The sequence below is a fragment of the Mustelus asterias genome, chromosome 23, assembly GCF_964213995.1.
Source record: "Mustelus asterias chromosome 23, sMusAst1.hap1.1, whole genome shotgun sequence".
Lineage (NCBI taxonomy): Eukaryota > Metazoa > Chordata > Chondrichthyes > Carcharhiniformes > Triakidae > Mustelus > Mustelus asterias.
The window spans coordinates 53735701-53755606 of record NC_135823.1 but is presented as its reverse complement, the minus strand read 5'-3'; the positions used below and the strand labels follow the sequence as shown (position 1 = coordinate 53755606).

General features: G+C 46.4%; 1 protein-coding gene across 1 annotated transcript in view; it reads left to right on the top strand.

Moving 5' to 3' along the window:
• Window positions 1-736: 736 nt before the first annotated feature.
• LOC144510785 (arf-GAP with dual PH domain-containing protein 1-like) overlaps window positions 737-19906 on the top strand; it is a 148664-nt gene continuing 129494 nt past the window's right edge. Inside the window, exon 1 of the mRNA XM_078240665.1 lies at window positions 737-1134. Within this exon, the coding sequence (XP_078096791.1) occupies window positions 1050-1134 (85 nt within the window). The 5' untranslated portion in view covers window positions 737-1049. The remainder of the gene's footprint in view (window positions 1135-19906) is intronic.

Below are 19906 nucleotides of genomic sequence, written 5' to 3'. Positions count from 1 at the left end.
TTCACTTATGTCCTTTCGGGAAGGAAATCTAATCTGCTGTCCTTACCTGGTCTGGTCTACATGTGACTCCAGGGCCATAGCAATGGAGTGGCACAGTGGTTAGCACTACTGCCTCACAGCGCCAGGGAGCTGGGTTCGATTCCCAGCTTGGGTCACTGTCTCTGCATGTTCTCCCCGTATCTGTGTGGGTTTCCTCTGGGTGTTCTGGTTACAGTCTGAAAGATGTGCTGGTAATGTGCATTGGCTGTGCTAAATTCTCCTTTAGTGCCCCTGAATAGGCACCGGAGTGGGGGATTTCCACAGAAACTTTCATTGCAGTGTTAATGTAAGCCTGCTTGTGACACTAACAAAATAAACTTTTCACTGTACACGTGACAATAATAAGTCAAATCGAAATCAAAAAATAAATGCTAGCTAACCCATGTCCCATGAATCATAGAATCCTACAGTGCAGAAGGAGGCCATTCAGCCCAACGAGTCTGCGCCAGGGCCCTAGCCCATCACCCCATGAATGAATAAAGGGAAGGAATCCCTTTGCTGTGCTGACAGCGAAACACACAAAAGATTGCAGATGAGAGAGGATGACTTCATTCCACCAATAATTGGGATGTGCTGGCGGAGTGGATTGGTTTCCACTAGAGGTCGGGCTGGAGTGGCGTTATTTTTAAGGCGTATCTCAGACGGTGGAGGTAGGGGAGGGTCAATTCCTTCGCCGGCGCAAGAATGCGGAATAACTACAAGTGAGCGAGAAGCAGGGAGCAAGTTTGATGTGCAGCGCTGGGCTAAAGTGATAGAGGCTTCTTCTCACTCAGACCACCCTATTTTAAACCGACATGCACTAAACAGAGAAGTGGCTCATGATGAGATCCTAGCTGAAGACAGGGTTGTGGACAAATCCACCCTTTTATTATTTTCTTAAAGAAGTAATTGAAATATTTGAGACAAAAGGAGCCCGTAAGAAATTACAGCTGGTTCGGGGTCTGGCAAAGGACATCTCTATCTGTCTATAGAGAGAAGAGGGGTGGTTCTGTTCCTGCTGTCTTAATAGCATGGCGGTCGAGAGAAACAGGAGACTTTTGCAGGATCTGTTGTTGAGTCCTGATAATCAGGCGTGTGCGGATTGCGGTGCCCCGGGTAAGTACTGGAGCGCTGGGCTTGGCTTGGCTTGGGGAGGGGAGGGATGTCGGTTTTAATAAGGCTCGAATGTGACTCTGCTTGCCATCTGCGGGCACCTCCTTCCTCCCTCCCTGCCAAGACACCTGTGAGCGAAGTCACAGTATCAGTGAGAATTCGCAGCGCTGCCCAGTGTGTCTGCACAGAAAAAGGGTGCCTTTTGCATACAAAGCCCCCTCCTTTCTCTGTATCCGCAGCAAAGGGTGGGCACAATTAGATGCAGGATGGAGCATTTGATCCTTTCCCTGTGATTCTGGGGCGTGCCTTCCTTTCCATTCTCTGTACATATTCCACTTTACTTGCTTAAGGTGGCGAACGAGGGTGGGGTGCACTGATTGTGTAAGAAGCAAAGGCGTGTGAACCTATTTTCTGTACAGGTGTCCCTCCACGGCAGTCACCATTGGTCAAAGACGTTATTTAAATGTGATGATATTGGAGTGTGTAAATCCTGGCAGGTGGAGGATATGGACTCTGGACGTGACTGTATGATCTTATTTTCAAATCCCCAATTCTCCAAAAGGGGGAATTCCTCTGCAAATACTGTACTTTTGACTTGTAATTGTCACATTGGAATCGTAATGGGCGGGACACGATCCATGCAAAGGTTTGTTGACCTCGCCTTGGGGCAAGTGTGGCCAGAAAATCCCACCCAGTGAAAAGTATTGTTTCTTGCTATATGGGCAACACATGCCATTCATAGAGTACATAGAGGAGAAGGAAAGGAGAGGGTGCAGAATCTGTGATTCAATGAAGATCTATGATCGGGTGCAGAATATGGGGTTGCAGTTACAGATAGGGTGAAGAGAAAGGTCAGCTTAATATCTGGTAGGTCCATTCAAAAGTCTGATGACAGCAGGGAGGAAGCTGTTCTCGAGTCGGTTGGCACTTGATCTCAGACTTTCATCTCTTTCCCGACAGAAGAAGGTGGAAGAGTGTGTGTCCAGGATGGTCCTTGATTATGCTGGCTGCTTTCTACTCATCCCCAATGTTTATAGAATCATAGAGGGAAGGTGGTGGCCTAGCGGTATTATCGCTGGACTATTAATCCAGAAACTCAGCTAATGTTCTGGGGACCCGGGTTCGAATCCCACGATTGCAGATGATGGAATTTGAATTCAATAAAAAAATTCGGGAGTTGAGAATCGACTGATGACCATGAATCGATTGTCGGAAAAACCCATCTGGTTCACTAATATCCTTTAGGGAAGGAAATCTGCGGTCCTTACCTGGTCTGGCCTATATGTGACTCCAGGTCCACAGCAAAGTTGTTGACTCTCAACTGCCTTCTGAAATGGCCTAGCCAGCCACTCAGTTCAAGGGCAATTAGGGAGGGGCAATAAATGCTGGCCAGCCAGTGACACCCATGTCCCACGAATGCATTAAAAAAAAAGAATCCCTACATGCATCGAATTTGCACCGACTCTCTGACAGAACATCTTACCCACACATTTATCTCGCTAACCCCACCCCACAACCTACACATCTTGGGGCAACTAAGCATGGCCAATCCACCTAACCTGTCTTTGGACTGTTGGAGGGAACCGGAGCACCCGGAGGAAACCCACGTAGACACGGGGAGAACGTGCAGACTCCACACAGACATCCATCCACCCAAGGCCAGAATCGAACCCGGGTATCTGGCACTGTGCTGCCTGTGCCGTCCATGCAAAGGTGCATTTTTATCTGGGGTGGGTGTTCCACTTGGCCTACAGTGTGACTTGTGGTCAGGGATGGGGAACAGTGAAGAGCTTCCAGGCAGAAGCATTGCAGAGAGGAAGCAGCAACCTCAATACTTAATCAAATCTGAGCCACAATTACAATGAGCTTTTTTCTTGGCCGGGGGGGCGGGGGGGGGGGGGCGGTGGGGGGGAGGCAGAGGAGCCCGGGCACAAGTGAGTGTTAGTTACTTTTTTTCATGGATTGAATTAATTTTTTTCTTTAATCCCTGGAGAAATTTTAAATATGTTTGCAAAGCATGACACATGGTGATTCAATTAACATCAGAACTGTTTGTATCAAATTAACTGAGAGAGCAAATTGAGAATGATTTAATGCTGAACCACTGTTAACATTGAAAGAATAATTCTGCTTGTGGAAAGCTGTCTGGGCTTGTGAATTGATGGTGCAAATACAATTCTGAGCACACAGCTATACCTGACAATTTATTGCAGCTATAAATTCAAAATATTAAACCCATGTGTTACAAATAGAATTAAAATGTGGTATTGGATAGCCTTGCAGTGCTGTCTGCTTTATGATACTCCTAGTCATTCCCAGTAAAACAGGATGCTCGATTAAATGGTGATTGCATCTCACTCGTAACCTCTTGTGTTGACCTTTAAAAGAACTGTCCAACCATTCCCATTTCCTCGCTCTTCCCAAATCCAGCCAAACTTTCACCTTTTCTAAGGACCCACCCAATTCCTTTTGAAAGCCATTATTGAATCTTGCTTCCACCATTCTTTCAGGCAGTGTATTCCCTGGCGGGGGAAACAGAACAAAATAGCAATGTCAACCCCTGGGGATCATGATGTGGAGATGCCGGCGTTGGACTGGGGTAAACACAGTAAGAAGTCTCACAACACCAGGTTAAAGTCCAACAGGTTTATTTGGTAGCAAAAGCCACTAGCTTTCGGAGTGCTGCTCCTTCGTGAGGTAAGTGGGAGTTCTGTTCACAAACAGGGCATATAAAGACACAAACTCAATTTACAAAATAATGGTTGGAGTGCGAGTCTTTGCAGGTAATCAAGTCTTAAAGGTACAGACAATGTGAGTGGAGAGAGTGTTAAGCACAGGTTAAAGAGATATGTATTGTCTCCAGACAGGACAGTTAGTGAGATTTTGCAAGCCCAGGCAAGTCGTGGGGGTTACAGATAGTGTGACATGAACCCAAGATCCCGGTTGAGGCCTTCCTCATGCGTGCGGAACTTGGCTATCAGTCTCTGCTCAGCGACTCAGCGACACATGACAATGCAGAGTCGCTGAGCAGAGACTGATAGCCAAGTTTCGCACGCATGAGGACGGCCTCAACCGGGATCTTGGGTTCATGTCACACTCTCTGTAACCCCCACGACTTCCCTGGGCTTGCAAAATCTCATTAACTGTCCTGTCTGGAGACAATACACATCTCTTTAACCTGTGCTTAATGGTCTCTCCACTCGCATTGTCTGTACCTTTAAAACTTGATTACCTGTAAAGACTCGCATTCCAACCATTATTTTGTAAATTGAGTTTGTGCCTTTTATATGCCCTGTTTGTGAACAGAACTTCCACTTACCTGACAAAGGAGCAGCGCTCCAAAAGCTAGTGGCTTTTGCTACCAAATAAACCTGTTGGGACTTTAACCTGGTGTTGTGAGGTTTCTTACTGTGTTAACCCCTGGGGAAGCAGAAAACCAGTTGCACCAGTCCCTGGGGAGAGGAACAGAAAACCAGCCCCACCAATCTCTGGGTGGGGGAATAGAAAACCAGCCACACCAACCTCTGGGGAGAGGAACAGAAAGCCAGTCACACCAACCTCTGGGTGGGGGAAGCAGAAAATCAGCCACCCCAACCTCTACAGGGGAGGGGTAATATAAAACAAGACTCGCCAATCTGTGGAGGAGGCAGTTCAAAAATTCAATGCTCAAATTCAGAAACCATGCTTGGAAATTCCTCTAGACTCAGGAAAATAAGCTATCGGAGTCGGCAACTAATCTTCCGACGTGCAACACAGCAGGGTCTTTTCCCGTAAAATAGAGCTGTCCAAACATGTTAACCTCATGGTTTTTTAGGTGAGTAACTCAAATGCACAAATAAACAGTCCTTTCCAAATCCCCAAGAGCATAAAATTCAAACCGGGCAGCCAGCAAATAAGACATACAAGCACAAACAAGGCTTCTGATTTTTCAAGGGCTTGTATAGCCTGGGTTTCGCATGTAGTAAAATATGTGGACAATACTGCATTTCATGAATTACAAATTGTTTGACAGTCACCAGCTGGAAGACAAATTATGATGTTCGATGGGGTGCTCAAACTCTCATTCGCCCAGTTAAGCTGCAAATTATTAATTGTGACAAACATTAGGCCATCCACCATTGAGATCTTCAGCCATATCCTCCCGCGTGCCCTGATTGGTTGCTTTAATGCTGTTCTTATTACAGTGAAATCTAGGACAGGGACCAAGGGTCATTAAGTAGGATACCACCAAGGTTGAAAGTACTTGGCAAGCCGACAAAAAAAAAATTGAAGTGAAATAATTCCAAACAACTCTGTTTGCGGTGGCACAGTGGTTAGCACTGCTGCCTCACAGCGCCAGGGGCCAGGGTTCGATTCCCGGCTTGGGTCACTGTCTGTGCGGAGTCTGCACATTCTCCTCGTGTCTGCGTGGGTTTCCTCCGGGTGCTCCAGTTTCCCCTCGCAGTCTGAGAGACGTGCTGGTTAGCTGTATTGGTCGTGCTAAATTCTCCATCAGTGTACCCGAACAGGTGCCAGAGTGTGGCGACTAGGGGATTTTTCACAGTAACTTCATTGCGGTGTCAATGTAAGCCTACTTGTGTCCCTAATAAATAAACTTAAAACCGTATAAAGTCTACAGATTCTAGAAGGTAAATGGACAGGCCCGGTGTTTACCCCACCTCCTCATATACACAATATATTCTTGAACCCCTGTAGAATTGCCACCATCTTCTGAGGGCAGCTAGAAACAGGCAACAATCCTGGGCCATTCTGGTGACGCCTATATTGATGAAAATCAAATAAAAACATAAAATGCTGGGAATACACAGCAGACCTGTTCTTAATTCCGTTTTCCAGCATCAACAATAATTCACTCTTGTTCCTAAAAATGTTTCTTTTGGAAAGAAAATCAAGTCTTTTGTTTTTAAATCTCCCAGCCTCCTTGACGTCTCTTTCCTCTTTTATTTGAGGTTCCTTTTGACCAGGCTTTTGGACCCCTGGCCTGAAAGTGCCGGGGATTGTCAGAGGATGCAACAGATATAGATAGATTGGAGACTTGGGCACAGAAATGGCAAATGGAGTTTAATCTGGACAAATGCGAGGTGATGCATTTTGGAGGATCAAATTTAGGTGTAAATTATACTGTAAGTGGCAGGACCCTTGGGAACATTAACATATAGAGGGATCTGGGCGTGCAGGCCCACAGTTCCCGACAAGTGGCAACACAGGTGGTCAAGGTGACTAAGAAAGCACATGGCATGCTTGCCTTCATCGGCCGGGGCATTGAGTAGAAGAGTTGGCAAATCATGAAGCGGCTATATAAAACATTAGTTAAGCCGCATTTGGAGTATTGCATGCAGTTCTGGTCGCCACACTACCAGAAGGACATAGAAGCTTTGGAGAAGGTGTAAAGAAGGTTCACCAGGATGTTGCCTGGCATCGAGGGCATTGACGCTGAGGAGAGGTTGAATAAACTAGGATTGTTTTCACTGGAAAGACGGAGACTGAGGGGAGACCTGATCGAGGTCTACAAAATTATGAGAGACGTAGACAGGGTGGATAGTCAGAGGGTTTTTCCCAGGGTAGATGCGTTAATTACAAGGGGGCACAGGTGAGAGGGGGAAAGTTTAAGGGAGATTATGCAGGGGAAGTTTTTCGCGCAGAGAGTGGTGGGTGCCTGGAACGCACTGCCAGGGGCGGAGGTAGAAGCAGGCACATTAGCAACATTTAAGAGGCATCTGAATGGGTACGTGGATAAGGAGGGGTATGGACTAAGGGCAGAAGTTTTTACTTTTAGTTAAGGCATCATGATCGGCGCGGGCTTGGAGGGTCGAAGGGCCCGTTCCTGTGCTGCACTGTTGTTCTTTGCAATACCGCCTTTTGTAGCTTGGCATCAAGTTTTGTTTGGTAATCTCTCCCATAAAGCATCTTTTGCTATACAAAAGACGCTATATAAAGGCATGTACTTGTTGGATTTGGATAGCCTCGCCCATAACTGCCACGTGGATGGAGATGGCAGTGCTAGAGCCATGGGTCAGGAGAAGGAAATTTGGCAAAGAAAGCTATTGCCTGATTCCCACCAATGTTGCACTATAGCTCCCGGTGAGTGACACCGAGACTCTAGGTTAAGGATAACTGGACAGTGACAAAGTCAGGCCTCACAAACATGCAATATGTGCTCTTGAAAAGAGTTATTGACTTTATGAAAATCATTCACTCTGCTGCTGCCTAAAAGGTCAATTATTGACATTTGTACCAGGCGTGTGACGGTGCAATGGAAATATATTTTTGCTCTCGTTGGTTCAGGCTTTTGGAGTTGATGTTTGAGTGTGAATTGGTCATATACCCTGGGCAAAAGTGGCCAGATCGATGGCCTCTCCTCTACCTGTTTGTTTAATTCATGCCTCACTGTCCATTGCTGTAGCTGCTCACAGTGTAAGAATGCATGCCAACCATTGCATTGCAAACAGTGTCAGCCGAACGCCGAGAGTCTTGCATTTCTGTAGCACCTTCCTCATCCTCCGGAGATCCCGCAAATGCTTTCCAGCCAGCGCAGTACTTGCCAATGTGCAGTCACTGCTGCAATGTAAGGATCGCAGCAGGTGAGCTGCCGCAACCAACAATGTGCTCCAGTGATCCTCGTTGAAGGATAAATATCGGCCGGGACACGAGGGTGAACTCCGCTACTGCTTTTCAAATCGTGCCGTGCAATCATTTCCGTCTGAGAAAAGCAGACCGACCTCGGTTTAATACAAAAGCAAAATGCTACAGGTGTCGTATAAACAGAAGGCGCTGGAAAAACTCAGCAGGTCATCGTTCTGAAACGTTGGCCGAAATTTTCCGGCCTTTCACGCCAGTGGGATTTTCCAGTCCCGCTGCAGTGACTGGAGATTTGGCTGAGCACCAAATTAATTTTGATTTGATTTATTATTGTCACATGTATTAGTATACAATGAAAAGTATTGTTTCTTGCATGTTGTACAGACAAAGCACACCGTTCATAGAGAAGGAAACGAGAGATTGCAAAATGTAGCTTTATAGTCATAACTAAGGTGTAGAGAAAAATCAGAAAGATTCTCCGTCCTCGCTTGCAGTGGTAGTGTGTGAACGGTCAGGAATTAACTCCTCCCCCCCCCCCCCCCTGAACTTATGACTATCTGACTTGGACCGAGAGTGCTACCCACTGAGCCACAGCAGAGACCTAAACATGCCGCTGTTAATTGGCCTGATAACTGCTTGGTAATGTCACAAGGCTGCTAGTTTGTCTGACATTTCTTCCCATACACCACAGCCCTGAGATTGCGTGCGCGTGTGTGTGTGGCAGCAGGGTAAGGAAAGGAGCACAGGCCGTATTTGAGGCTAATGTCTCCCGTGTCCCGTTGTTGGATCTGATCGTTCATTTGTGCTATCCTGCAATGTGAAAATAAATAATTATCAATGAACATTTCTCCCAACCAACCCATTAAATTGCACACTTTACATTGAGCATGGGAGGAAAATAAAATCAGGCTGTGTGAGGGACCAGAGCGTTGACATGGAAACAGTGTCGAGTATGTATGTTCTAGGAACCTATATCCCATTAAGAGCATCTTATCGCAATGACAAGTGGTGCTTGCGATTGGTGCAACAGTCGTGTGAATATTTTACATCCCTTATGCAAGCACTGCACATTCTGTTGCACAATTAATTCTTTTTCATTCAGTCATCGCGTGTGGGCATCACTGGCAAGGCCAGCTTTTATTGTCCATCCATAATTGCCCTTGAAAAGATGGTGGTGAGCTGCCTTAAGGCATTCCAGTCTAGTGTAGGTACACCCACAGTGTTGTCAGGGAAGGCATTCCAGAAATTTGACCCAGCAACAGTGAAGGAGCGGCGATATAGTTCCAAGTCAAGATGGTGTGTGGCTTAAACATAAAAACTAGAAGCAGGAGTAGGCCATTCAGCCCTTCAAGCCTGCTCCACCATTCATTTTGATCGTGGCTGATCATCAAATTCAATATCCTGATTCCACCTTCCCCCCCTCCCCCCACTCCCCCATATCCCTTGATCCCTTTAGCCCCAAGGGCTATATCTAATTTCTTCTTGAAATCCGACGTTTTGGCCTCAACTATATTCTGTGGTAGTGAATTCCACACATTCACCACCCTCTGGGTGAAGAAATTTCCCCTCACCTCAGTTCTAAAATATTCACCCCTTATCCTCAAACTATGACCCCTAGTTCTGGACTCCGCCTCCATCGGGAACATTCTTTCTAAGTCTACCCTGTCTAACCCTGTTAGAATTTTATAAGTTTCTAAAGTAAAGTTTATTTATTAGTCACAAGTAGGTTTACATTAACACTGCAATGAAGGTACTATGAAAATCCCCTAGTCACCACACTCCGGCGCCTGTTCGGGTACACTTGAGGGAGAATTTAGCATGGCCAATTCACCTAACCTGCACATCTTTGGACTGTGGGAGGAAACCAGAGCACCCAGAGGAAACCCACGCAGACACAGGGAGAACATGTAAACTCCACACTGACTGTGACCCAAGCCGAGAATTGAACCCGGGTCCCTGGTGCTGTGATGCAGCAGTGCTAACCACTGTGACAACATGCTGCCCCAGATTTAGTCGACTTAGTCTCTCCAGTTCGAATTATATTCACTGGGGTTTAGAAGAGTGAGAGGGGATCTCATCAAAACTTATAAAATGTTAACAGGGTTAGACAGGGTAGATTCAGGCTTGGAGAGGAATGTGCAGGCAGCGGTGTTCCCATGCATTTGCTGCTCTTGTCTTCCTAAGTTGTGGAGGCCACAGGTTTGGATGATGCTGTCGAAGGAACCTTGGTAAGTCGCTGCAGTACATCTTGTAGATGGTACACACTGCTTCCACACTGTGCCACCGGCGGAGGGAGTTAATGTTTAAGGTGATAGATGGGGTGCCAATCAAATGGGCTACTTCGTCCTGGGTGGTTTTGAGCTTCCTGAATGTTGGAACTGCACTCTTCCAGGCAAGTATTGAGTATTCCATCATACTCCTGACTTGTGTCTCGTAGATGGTGGCCAGGCTTAGGGGAATGAGGAGATGAGTTGTTCACTGCAGAATACCCAGCTCGAACTAACTTCATCTGGTAGCCAAATAATTATGCGGCTGGTCAAATAACTTTCTGGTTAATGATGACCCCAGGATGTTGATTTTTTTTTTTAAAGTTTATTTATGAATGTCACAGGTAGACTTACATTAACACTGCAGTGAAGTTACTGTGAAAATCCCCGAGTCGCCACTCTCTGGCACCTTTTCGGGTATGCTGAGGGAGAATTTAGCATGGTCAATGCACCTAACCAGCACGCCTTTCAGACTGTGGGCGGAAACTGGAGCACCCAGTGAGGCATCAGTGCCAACCACTGTGCCATGGTGGTGGGGTATTCAGCACTAGTAATGCTGTTGGATGTCCCCATTGCCTGGCACTTATGTAGCATGAATGTTCTTGCCAGTTGTTAGCCTGGCCAGTGTTGTCCAGATCTTGCTGCATGTGGGTATTGACATCTTTAGTATCTGATGAACGCTCACACTTTGGGCCCAGTGTTGGAGGAAAGGTTATTGAAGAACTGAAGATGGTAGAGCCTGACACCACTCCTGTGGTGGTGTCCTGTGACTGAGATAATAACCTCCAACAATGACAACCTTTGTGCTGCATATGACTTCAACCAGTGGAGATTTTTCCCTCTGATTTCCATTGGCTTCAATTTTGCGACCGTTTCCTTGATGCCCCACTCAGTGCCTGTCCCCTTCACAAAAAGCCTACACACACTCGGCCAAATTCAGTGCACGTCCCCTACACAAAAAGCCTGCAGTTCCGATACATCATATTTTATTGTGCTTACTTCCTATACATTTTTCTCCCTGAATGTGCTGACTCTTGCTGGAGTGAGGTCCCAAAGGCACAGACCATATTCTGGAGCCCTTGAATAGCTGCTCTTCACGTAGAACGATATAGAGTGAGTGTTGGGAGCTAATTCATCATCATAGGCACCAGGCTGAACTTTGTTTGAACTCGGCTTCCACATTTTTAAAAAGTTATATCCAATCAAAGTCTAATTCAAAGTCTCAACCTGTGAGACATTACAGATCCAAGCCGACAAGACAGGCTGGCCACGTCCTGTCTTGGACTTGATCTACATGATCCAAGCTGATAAGAGCGGGCATTGTACCCCCTCAGCATTCTTCCTGGTTGTATCACAGCTTGATATGGCTCCTGCTCTGCCCAAGACTGCAAGAAACTACAAAAGGTGGTGAAAGTAGCCCAATCCATCACGCAAACCAGCCTCCCATCCATTGACTCTGTCTACACTTCCCGCTGCCTTGGAAAAGCAGCCAGCATAATTAAGGACCCCACGCACCCCGGACATTCTCTCTTCCACCTTCTTCCATTGGGAAAAAGATACAAAAGTCTGAGGTCACATGCCAACCGACTCGAGAACAGCTTCTTCTCTGCTGCCATCAGACTTTTGAACGGACCTACCTCGCATTAAATTAATCTTTATCTACACCCTCGCTATGACTGTAACACTACATTCTGCACTCTCTCCTTTCCTTCTCTATGAACGGTATGCTCTACCTGTATAGTGCGCAAGAAACAATACTTTTCACTATGCTAATACATGTGACAATAATAAATCAAATCAAAAGGCCTAGATGCCGTTTTAAAGAATTGCTTCAAATGAAGCCTCAGTGTAACCTCATTGACTTCGTCGTCCAGTACTTCCCCGGAGCAGAGAAACTACGACATCTTCTCCAGAGTCTTCAACATGTCATTGATGAAGACGAACATCTCACCAAGGCCATCCACACACCCCCATTTCTTGCCTTCAAACAACTGTGCAATCTCAAACAGACCATTGTCCGCAGCAAACTACCCAGCCTTCAGGAGAACAGTGACCACAACACCACACAACCCTGCCTCAGCAACCTCTGCAAGACATGGCGGATCATCGACACGGATGCCATCATCTCACGTGAGAACACCAGGTACACGGTACATACTCTTGTGACTCGGCCAACATTGTCTACCTGATACGCTGCAGGAAAGGATGTCCCGAGGCATGGTACATTGGGGAGACTATGCAGATGCTACGACAACAGAAGAATGGACACCGCTCAACAGTCACCCTTCCTGTCGGGGAGCACTTCAGCAGTCAAGGGCATTCAGCTTCTGACCTTCGGGTAAGCGTTCTCCAAGGTGGCCTTCACGACACACGACAACGCAGAATCGCTGAGCAGAAACTGATAGCCAAGTTCCGCACACATGAGGATGGCCTCAACTGGGATCTTGGGTTCATGTCACACTATCTGTAACCCCCACGACTTGCCTGGGCTTGCAAAATCTCACTAACTGTCCTGTGCTTAACCCTCTCTCCACTCACATTGTCTGCATCCGTAAAGACTACTTACCACTTCTATCAAGTGCAGAACAGCAAAACTACGCTTGATTCAACTAGCGTGTAAGTCAAAAATGGAAACTCTGGCAGATCTTCCCTCCCTATTTGAGAGTTGCTGTACTTTATATACTCACCGTGGCCAAAATCAGGTTAATTGTCAATTCCTGTGACTGCAAATCAACATGAACTTGCAGTTACGCAGAACCTAATGAAATGTCCTAACATGCTTCACAGGAATTTTACAAAACAAAATATGACACCGAGAAGGTTTGGTCAGAGATGTAGATTTTAGGGAAAGTTTTATTGGAGGAAAGCGAGGTGTGGGAGTGTATTCCAGAGTAATGAAAACAAAATACCGCAGATGCTGGAAATCTGAAATGAAAGCAGGAAATGCTGGATAAACTCAGGTCTGACAGCATCCGTGGAGCGATACTGAGTGAACGTTTCAGATCTAAATGATCCTTCCACGGAAATGTATTCCAGAACTTGGGGCTGAGGCAGCTGAAGGCATGGCTACCGATGCTGGAGCAATTGGAAATGGGGCATCACTGGAGGCCAGAATGATGGGATCTGAGGTAACTCAGAGGGCGATTACAGAACCGGATTCAAGACTTTGTTTGAGCGGGAGTCATCCTTATGTCAGTGAGCACAGGTGTGATAGGGGAATGGGAGTGCCAATTAAGACACAGGCAGCGGAGTTTTGTACCCGGTGCGGAGGGGGGGCAGGGAAGGAGGAGGACCTCCCTCATGCACCTGCTCCTGGGCCTGGCCAGACTCGCCATCAACAGATCCAGGCAGCGGGCAACCAGGGTCGGGGGGGGTCGTTCAACCTGACTGTCTGCCCCTCTACCGCGACTACATTCGCGGCCAGGTGTCCCCGGCGAGGGATCATGAGGTGTCCGCGGGCATCATTGAGACCGTCCGCGCCCATTGGGCACCGCAGGGTCTGGAGTGTATTACTGTCCCTTCTAATCACCTTTTGATTTGATGTTTTTAAATTTCATTTAGTCATAGAGATTTACAGCATGAAAACAGGCCCTTCGGCCCAACTTGTCCATGCCACCCTTTTTTAGCCACTAAGCTAGTTCCGATTGCCCGCGTTTAGCCCATATCCCTCTATACCCATCTTATCCATGTAACTGTCTGAATGCTTTTGAAAAGGCAAAATTGTACCTGCCATATTTGGGCTTTGTTTGTGTTTCAGGCGGTTCCCCTTTAAGAGGCTGCCCCTTTTACTTTGTCCCTCAGTTTGTTTAATTTAGTTTAATGGGTTTGCCAAAAAGAATGGCAGCAGAGTTTTAGATAGCAAGGTGTATGGAGTGCAGAGTGTGGGAGGCCAGCCAGGAGTGTATTGAAATAGTGAAGCCTGGAGATAACGAAGGCCTAAATCGGCATTTAAGCATCATGTGAGCAGAGACTAGGGCAATTTTATTTTACTCATTCAAGGGTTGTGGGCTGCTTTCACAAGGCCAGCATTTTATTGTCCATCCCTAGTTGCCCTTGAGAAGGTTGAGCAATGTTATAGAGGTGGAAGTCGGTGGTCTGACGTTGGAAGTTCGTCTCTGGATCAAGTGTGTTGCCCAAGGTTGTGAACAGATTGGCTCAATCTCAGGCTGTTGGCCGGGGAGCCTTGGAGTTGGTCACCAGGGAACAGAGTTTAGAGTGGGGGCTTAAAACAATGACCTCTGTCTTGCAATATATAAGTGGAGGAAATTTCTCGAGGTGTTAAACTGGGTGGTTCACCCCCAGTTCAGTGAGTGGCACACTTACCTCTGAGTCAGGAAGTTGTGGGTTCAGGTGTCATTCCGGATCGAAGATGACATCCCCAATGTAGTCCCGAGGGAGCACTGCACTGTCGGAGGTGCAGGTTTTTTGGATGAGATGCTAAACTAAAAGGCCATCTTATATAGTGCTATTTGCAGCTCATCAGGGGAATACTCCCAATTGTCTAAGAGCCAATATTTATCCCCCTACTAACATCACAAAAGCAGATTGTCTGGTTACTATCATTTTGCTATTTCTGGGACCTTCCTGTGCACAAATAGGCTGTGGTGTTTTAGCCATTACAACAGTGACTAAACCTCATGGTTTTCAATGTTGTCATTTTTCACTAAACTGAATCTTTGCAGTGCAGCAGGAGGCCATTCGGCCCATCGAGGCAGCACTAGCTCTCTGAAAGAGCATTCTACCCAGTCCCGCTCCCCTACCTAATCCCCCTAACCTCGCAGGCTATTTCTTTAGCGGTAGCAATCCAATTCCCCTTTTGAACACCTCTGTCGAACCTGCCTCCTCCACCCTCTCAGGAAGTTTGTTTCTGACTCCAACCACCCTCTGGTTGGAAAATAAAACCCTCACATCACTTTTACTCCTTTTGTGAATTATCTTGAATCTGTGCCGTCCAGTTCTTGATGGCCTCTTGAATGGGAACAGATTCTCCTGTCTTGCCCCTCAGGATCTTGAATACCTGCATCAATTCTCCTCTCAGCCTTCTTTTCTCCAAGGAAAACAGTCCCAACCTCTCCAATCAATCCTCTTAGCTACAGTTCTTTGTCTGTGGAATCATAGGGGCATCACGGTGGCACAGTGGTTAGCACTGCTGTCTCGCTGCGCCAAGGACCCAGGTTCAATTCTAGCCTTGGGTCCCTGTCTGTGCGGAGTTTGCACATTCTCCCCATGTCTGCGTGAGTTTCCTCTGGGTGCTCCGATTTCCTTGCACAGTCGAAAGATATGCAGGTTAGATGGCTTGGCCATGCTAAATTCACCCTAAGTACCCTCAGGGGGATTAGCAAGGTGGGTTAGGGACCTGGGTGGGATTGTTGTTTGGTGCAGGCTCGATAGGCCGAATGGCCTCCTTCTGCACTGTAGTGGTTCTATATGATATGATTCTATATCAGAATGGCATAAAGATGCAGTAAGGGCCCCATTTTGACTGCAGATCAAATGCTGGCTAGTCCCTTAAATGATGCGCTCTCACTGTTTAATTTTGCTGTTGAAAATGGGGTGGGGCTGGTGGGGTGGGGGGTGCTATCTTATTTCCAGTGAAGAAGCTGAAAATCAGGCAATCATTGTGCAGAGAGTCCGTAGGGATTCATATGTTGCGTTATGTTCACCCTTTTGCTTTTGCTTAATTTAATTGCAATCGGTAAAATGGAGCCAGCATAATGAGCCAGGAGATAAAACTAACAGCTTATGATCAGCCGTCTCTCTTCATATTGCAGCCCTCTCTGAAACTCTTAGCAATGTTTACACATGAGTTAAGTACAGCTTCGCAGACAGAACTTTGCCCTTTGGTGGGTTTGTATCTCGTCCCGGCTCTCGTATCCCTCCCTCGTGCATTTACGCTCATTTGTATTTCCATCTTGTTTTTGGGAAAAAAAACAGAAAAGAGACGATCGTTCTGGTGCTTTTGAATTTTAAAAAAGTGTCATCAGCAGTTGCTGAAAGATAAAGATCTACACAAATGCTGTTTTGAAGAAGCAAGTGGAAAAGTTCTGCTGAGTCAGATTTACATCACTGAAAATCACCGAGTGGTTTTGATGCTGACGGCGCATTTAACCAAAGTCAGAACTTCCTTGGAATTAAATCATCCAATAGACGTTGCCCAGGAGAGCTGTGCAGAGCCAGTATCATCCATTTATCACCTGTCAGATAAACTGGGGTTGTTCTCCTTTAGAACCAAGGAGGCGATGGCCTCGTAGTTCTATCTCAAGGCTATTAATCATAGAATCCCTACAGTGCAGAAGGAGGCCGTTCGTCCCATCGAGTCTGCATTGACAACAATCCCACCCAGGCCCTATCCCCGTGACCCCACCAGTTTACCCTGCAAATCCTCCTGACACTAAGGGGTAATTTAGCATGGCCAATCAATCTAACCCGCACATTTTTGGAGTGTGGGAGGAAACCGGAGCACCCGGAGGAAACCCACGTGGACACTGGGAGAATGTGCCAACTCCACACAGACAGTGACCTGGTACTGGAATTGAACCCATGTCCCTGGCGCTGTGAGGCAGCAGTGCTAACCACTGTGCCGCCCATTAATCCAGAAACTCAGCTAATGTTCTGGGCACCCAGATTCTAATCCCACCATGGCAGGTGGTGGAATTTGAATTCAAAAATCTGGAATTAAGAATCTACTGATGATCGCGAGACCATTTGTCGATTGTTGGAAAAACCCATCTGGTTCACTAATGCCCTTTTAGGGAAGGAAATCTGCCGTCCTTACCTGATCTGGCCTACATGTGATTCCAGAGTCACAGCAATATGGTTGACTCTCAAGTGCCCTTGGACAACGAGGGATGGGCAATAAATGCTGGCCAGCCAGCGATACCTATGTCCCACGAATAAAGAAAAGAAAAATAGTGGGGTTCAAAATGATAGGTTTTGATGTTGAGGCAAAACTGTCCCCACTGAGGGTCAAGAACATAAGGTATGGATTTAATTCATTATAAAAAAGCGGGTGGCGGGGGGGGGAGGAAATTAGCATTTTTTTTACACATCGAGTTTATGATCTGGAACGCACTGCCTTAAAGGGTGAAGGCAGATTCAATAATGACTTTCAAAAGGGATTTGGATATATAGCTGAAAAGAAATTGCATGGCTACGGGGAATGAGTAGGATGAATTGGATAGCCCTTTCTTCGAGCCAGTATAGGCGTGAGGGGATGAATGGCCTCCTTCTGTGCTGGGTAATTCTAATTGCCATGAGGCCAGTGTCGTTAAATTTTCCAGTTCTCCCCTCCAGCTACAAGCTGGATCTCGGGTATTTTAATACCGTACAGATTCTGTTTCTCGGTCCATTTTGATTTGTTCTGAATGTTGCTAGTTTTTTATTGTATTGAGTGGTGCCCATCGACTGTCCAGTTACCAAGTATCCACAATCTGCAATAGGACTGACTCACAAGTGGCAGCAAAGCCCCAGTTTTATTCTTGGGGCTGCGCAGAGGTGAAGGGGATGTAATGGGAGTGGAATGGGTCTGAGACCTTTGGCCTGGAAGGTGGGAGCGACACCCAGGGGTGAAACCAGAAGTGATTCCTATTCCTGATTACATCTGATGAACCCTGGAAAGATGTGGATCTGAATTTTGGGATTTGTGGTGCCTTCCATGTTGGAGTAAACTGTAAGCAATCTACTGTGACTAAGGTGTGAGGATATGCTGCTGTCCATGGAATACACAGACCTTTTTTCTGGACCCATCTCTAGACTTGAGGTTCAGTAGAGGCCTTTACCCCATGTTTACAGAATGCTTGATCCTCTGAGAGGTTTGTCAACCCTCCAGGATTGACCTGGAGTCTTCAGGAATTGAAGTTGAAGTTAACCTCATTGAATGTTTTTAAGGCAAGGATAGATAAATTTTTGAACAGTAAAGGAATTAAGGGTTATGGTGAGCGGGCAGGTAAGTGGAGCGGAGTCCATGAAAAGATCAGCCATGATCTTATTGAATGGCGGAGCAGGCTCGAGGGGCCAGATTGCCTACTTCTGCTCCTAGCTCTTATTTATTCTTGAAGCTTATTTATTAGTGTCACAAGTAGGCTTGCATTAGCAATCAGCACGTCTTTCAGACTGTGGGAGGAAACCGGAGCACCTGGAGGGAACTCGCGCAGACACTGGGAGAACGTGCAGACTCCGCACAGACAGTGACCCAAGCCAGGAATCTAATCCGGGTTCCTGGCGCTACGAGGCAGCATTGCTAACCACTGCGCCACCGTGCTGTCCCGGTGCAGACACAATACGCCGAAGGGCCTCTTCCTGTGCTGTAAAACTTTGAACAGTTTTGTTAATTGGTTAGTTAAACATTGGAGTGAGGGGAAAGAAACGCCCTTTGGCTGGTGAGGATTGACCAATGGAGGGAGCATGGGGCTGGGATTGTTGAATGCAGTGTGATAAATCCTCCCAAAGTCCATTCCGTAAGGATGGGGCAGCCCTATCTGTTCCTGATGCAAGTCCCAAAGCCCTGGTTCCTCCAAGCACCCATAAGTAAGGAAATCGAGATGGGAGATTTGGAATGCCTGTTTTTTAATTTGCTTGAGTGATTATACTGGACTTTGTCTAGCCCAAGCTAACCCATTACCACCCGTCTGGGAAGAGGCATGAGGCAGAGACTTGTGTTAAGAGCACAGCTGATATGAAATGCTAGGGTATTCCAAAACCCAGAAGGGAATTTAGGAATGCCTACTCTCAACTGTAATTTGCTATAATGTGAGGACAGGTGTGAAGACCAGTGAAGGATGTCCCAGACTCTTCTGATGATTTTAAACAAAATAAATGTTTATAAAACACAACAAGAAAGTCAACTAACAAATACACTTAACAACATTAATGGTTATCCACGATTGGCTAGCCATGAGATCTTTAAATTTACCCAGGTTCAATCCCCTCTATTTTCCGAACCTCAGAATGACCTCCCCAAGCAACATCCCATAGACTTTAAAATTATATGCAAAATCCAACAATCGTTACCACACCTGGCACCTATATCTTTTTGGATTTACAATGCAGGCAACTGGCTTTTTAAATCAAATAGCTTTATCCAGGCCTGGCTTGTTGGGAGAGGATCCAGCTCCCTGCTGTGCAGTCTGCAATCTCAAACAGATCGCTTCCATAGCATGAATTGGCCTCTGATATATTGGGTGGGATCTTGCGACCTCGCTCGAGCAAGACCAGAAATTCTCACCTGTGGTCAACAGACATTTCCATTGTTGGCCCCCTTGTCCTCTCTGATTCCGTGGCGGGCTAGGCGGTAGAGTTTCAGTGATAATCTTTCCTTCTCTGAATTAACCTTCTCATAAGTTATTCTTAAATACCTTCATTGCATGAGCTCATCATTTAGAATTTAAATGTTTGATTTGATTTATTATTGTCACATGTCTTGGGATACAGTGAAAGTTATTATTTCTTGCGCGTTATACAGACAAAACATATTATTCATAGAGTATATAGGAGAGAAGGAAAGGAGAGAGTGTAGAACATAAAGTTACAGTCATAGCTAGGGTGTAGAGAAAGATCAGTTTAATACATGGCAGATCATTCAAAAGTCTGATGGCAGCAGGGAAGAAGCTGTTCTTGAGTCAGTTGGTACGTGATCTCAGACTTTTATATCCGTTTCCTGACAGAAGAAGGTGGAAGAGAGTATGTGCAGGGTGCGTGAGGTCCTTGATTCTGCTGGCTGCTTTCCCGAGGCAGCGGGAAGCATAGACGGGGTCAATGGATGGGAGGCTGGTTTGCGTGATGGACTGGGCTATGTTCACAACCCTTTGTAGCTTCTTGCGGTCTTGGTCAGAGCAGGAGTCATGCCAAGTTGTGATACATCCAGAAAGAATGCTTTCTATGGTGCATCTGTAAAGGTTGGTGAGAGTTGTAGCAGACGTGCTGAATTTCCT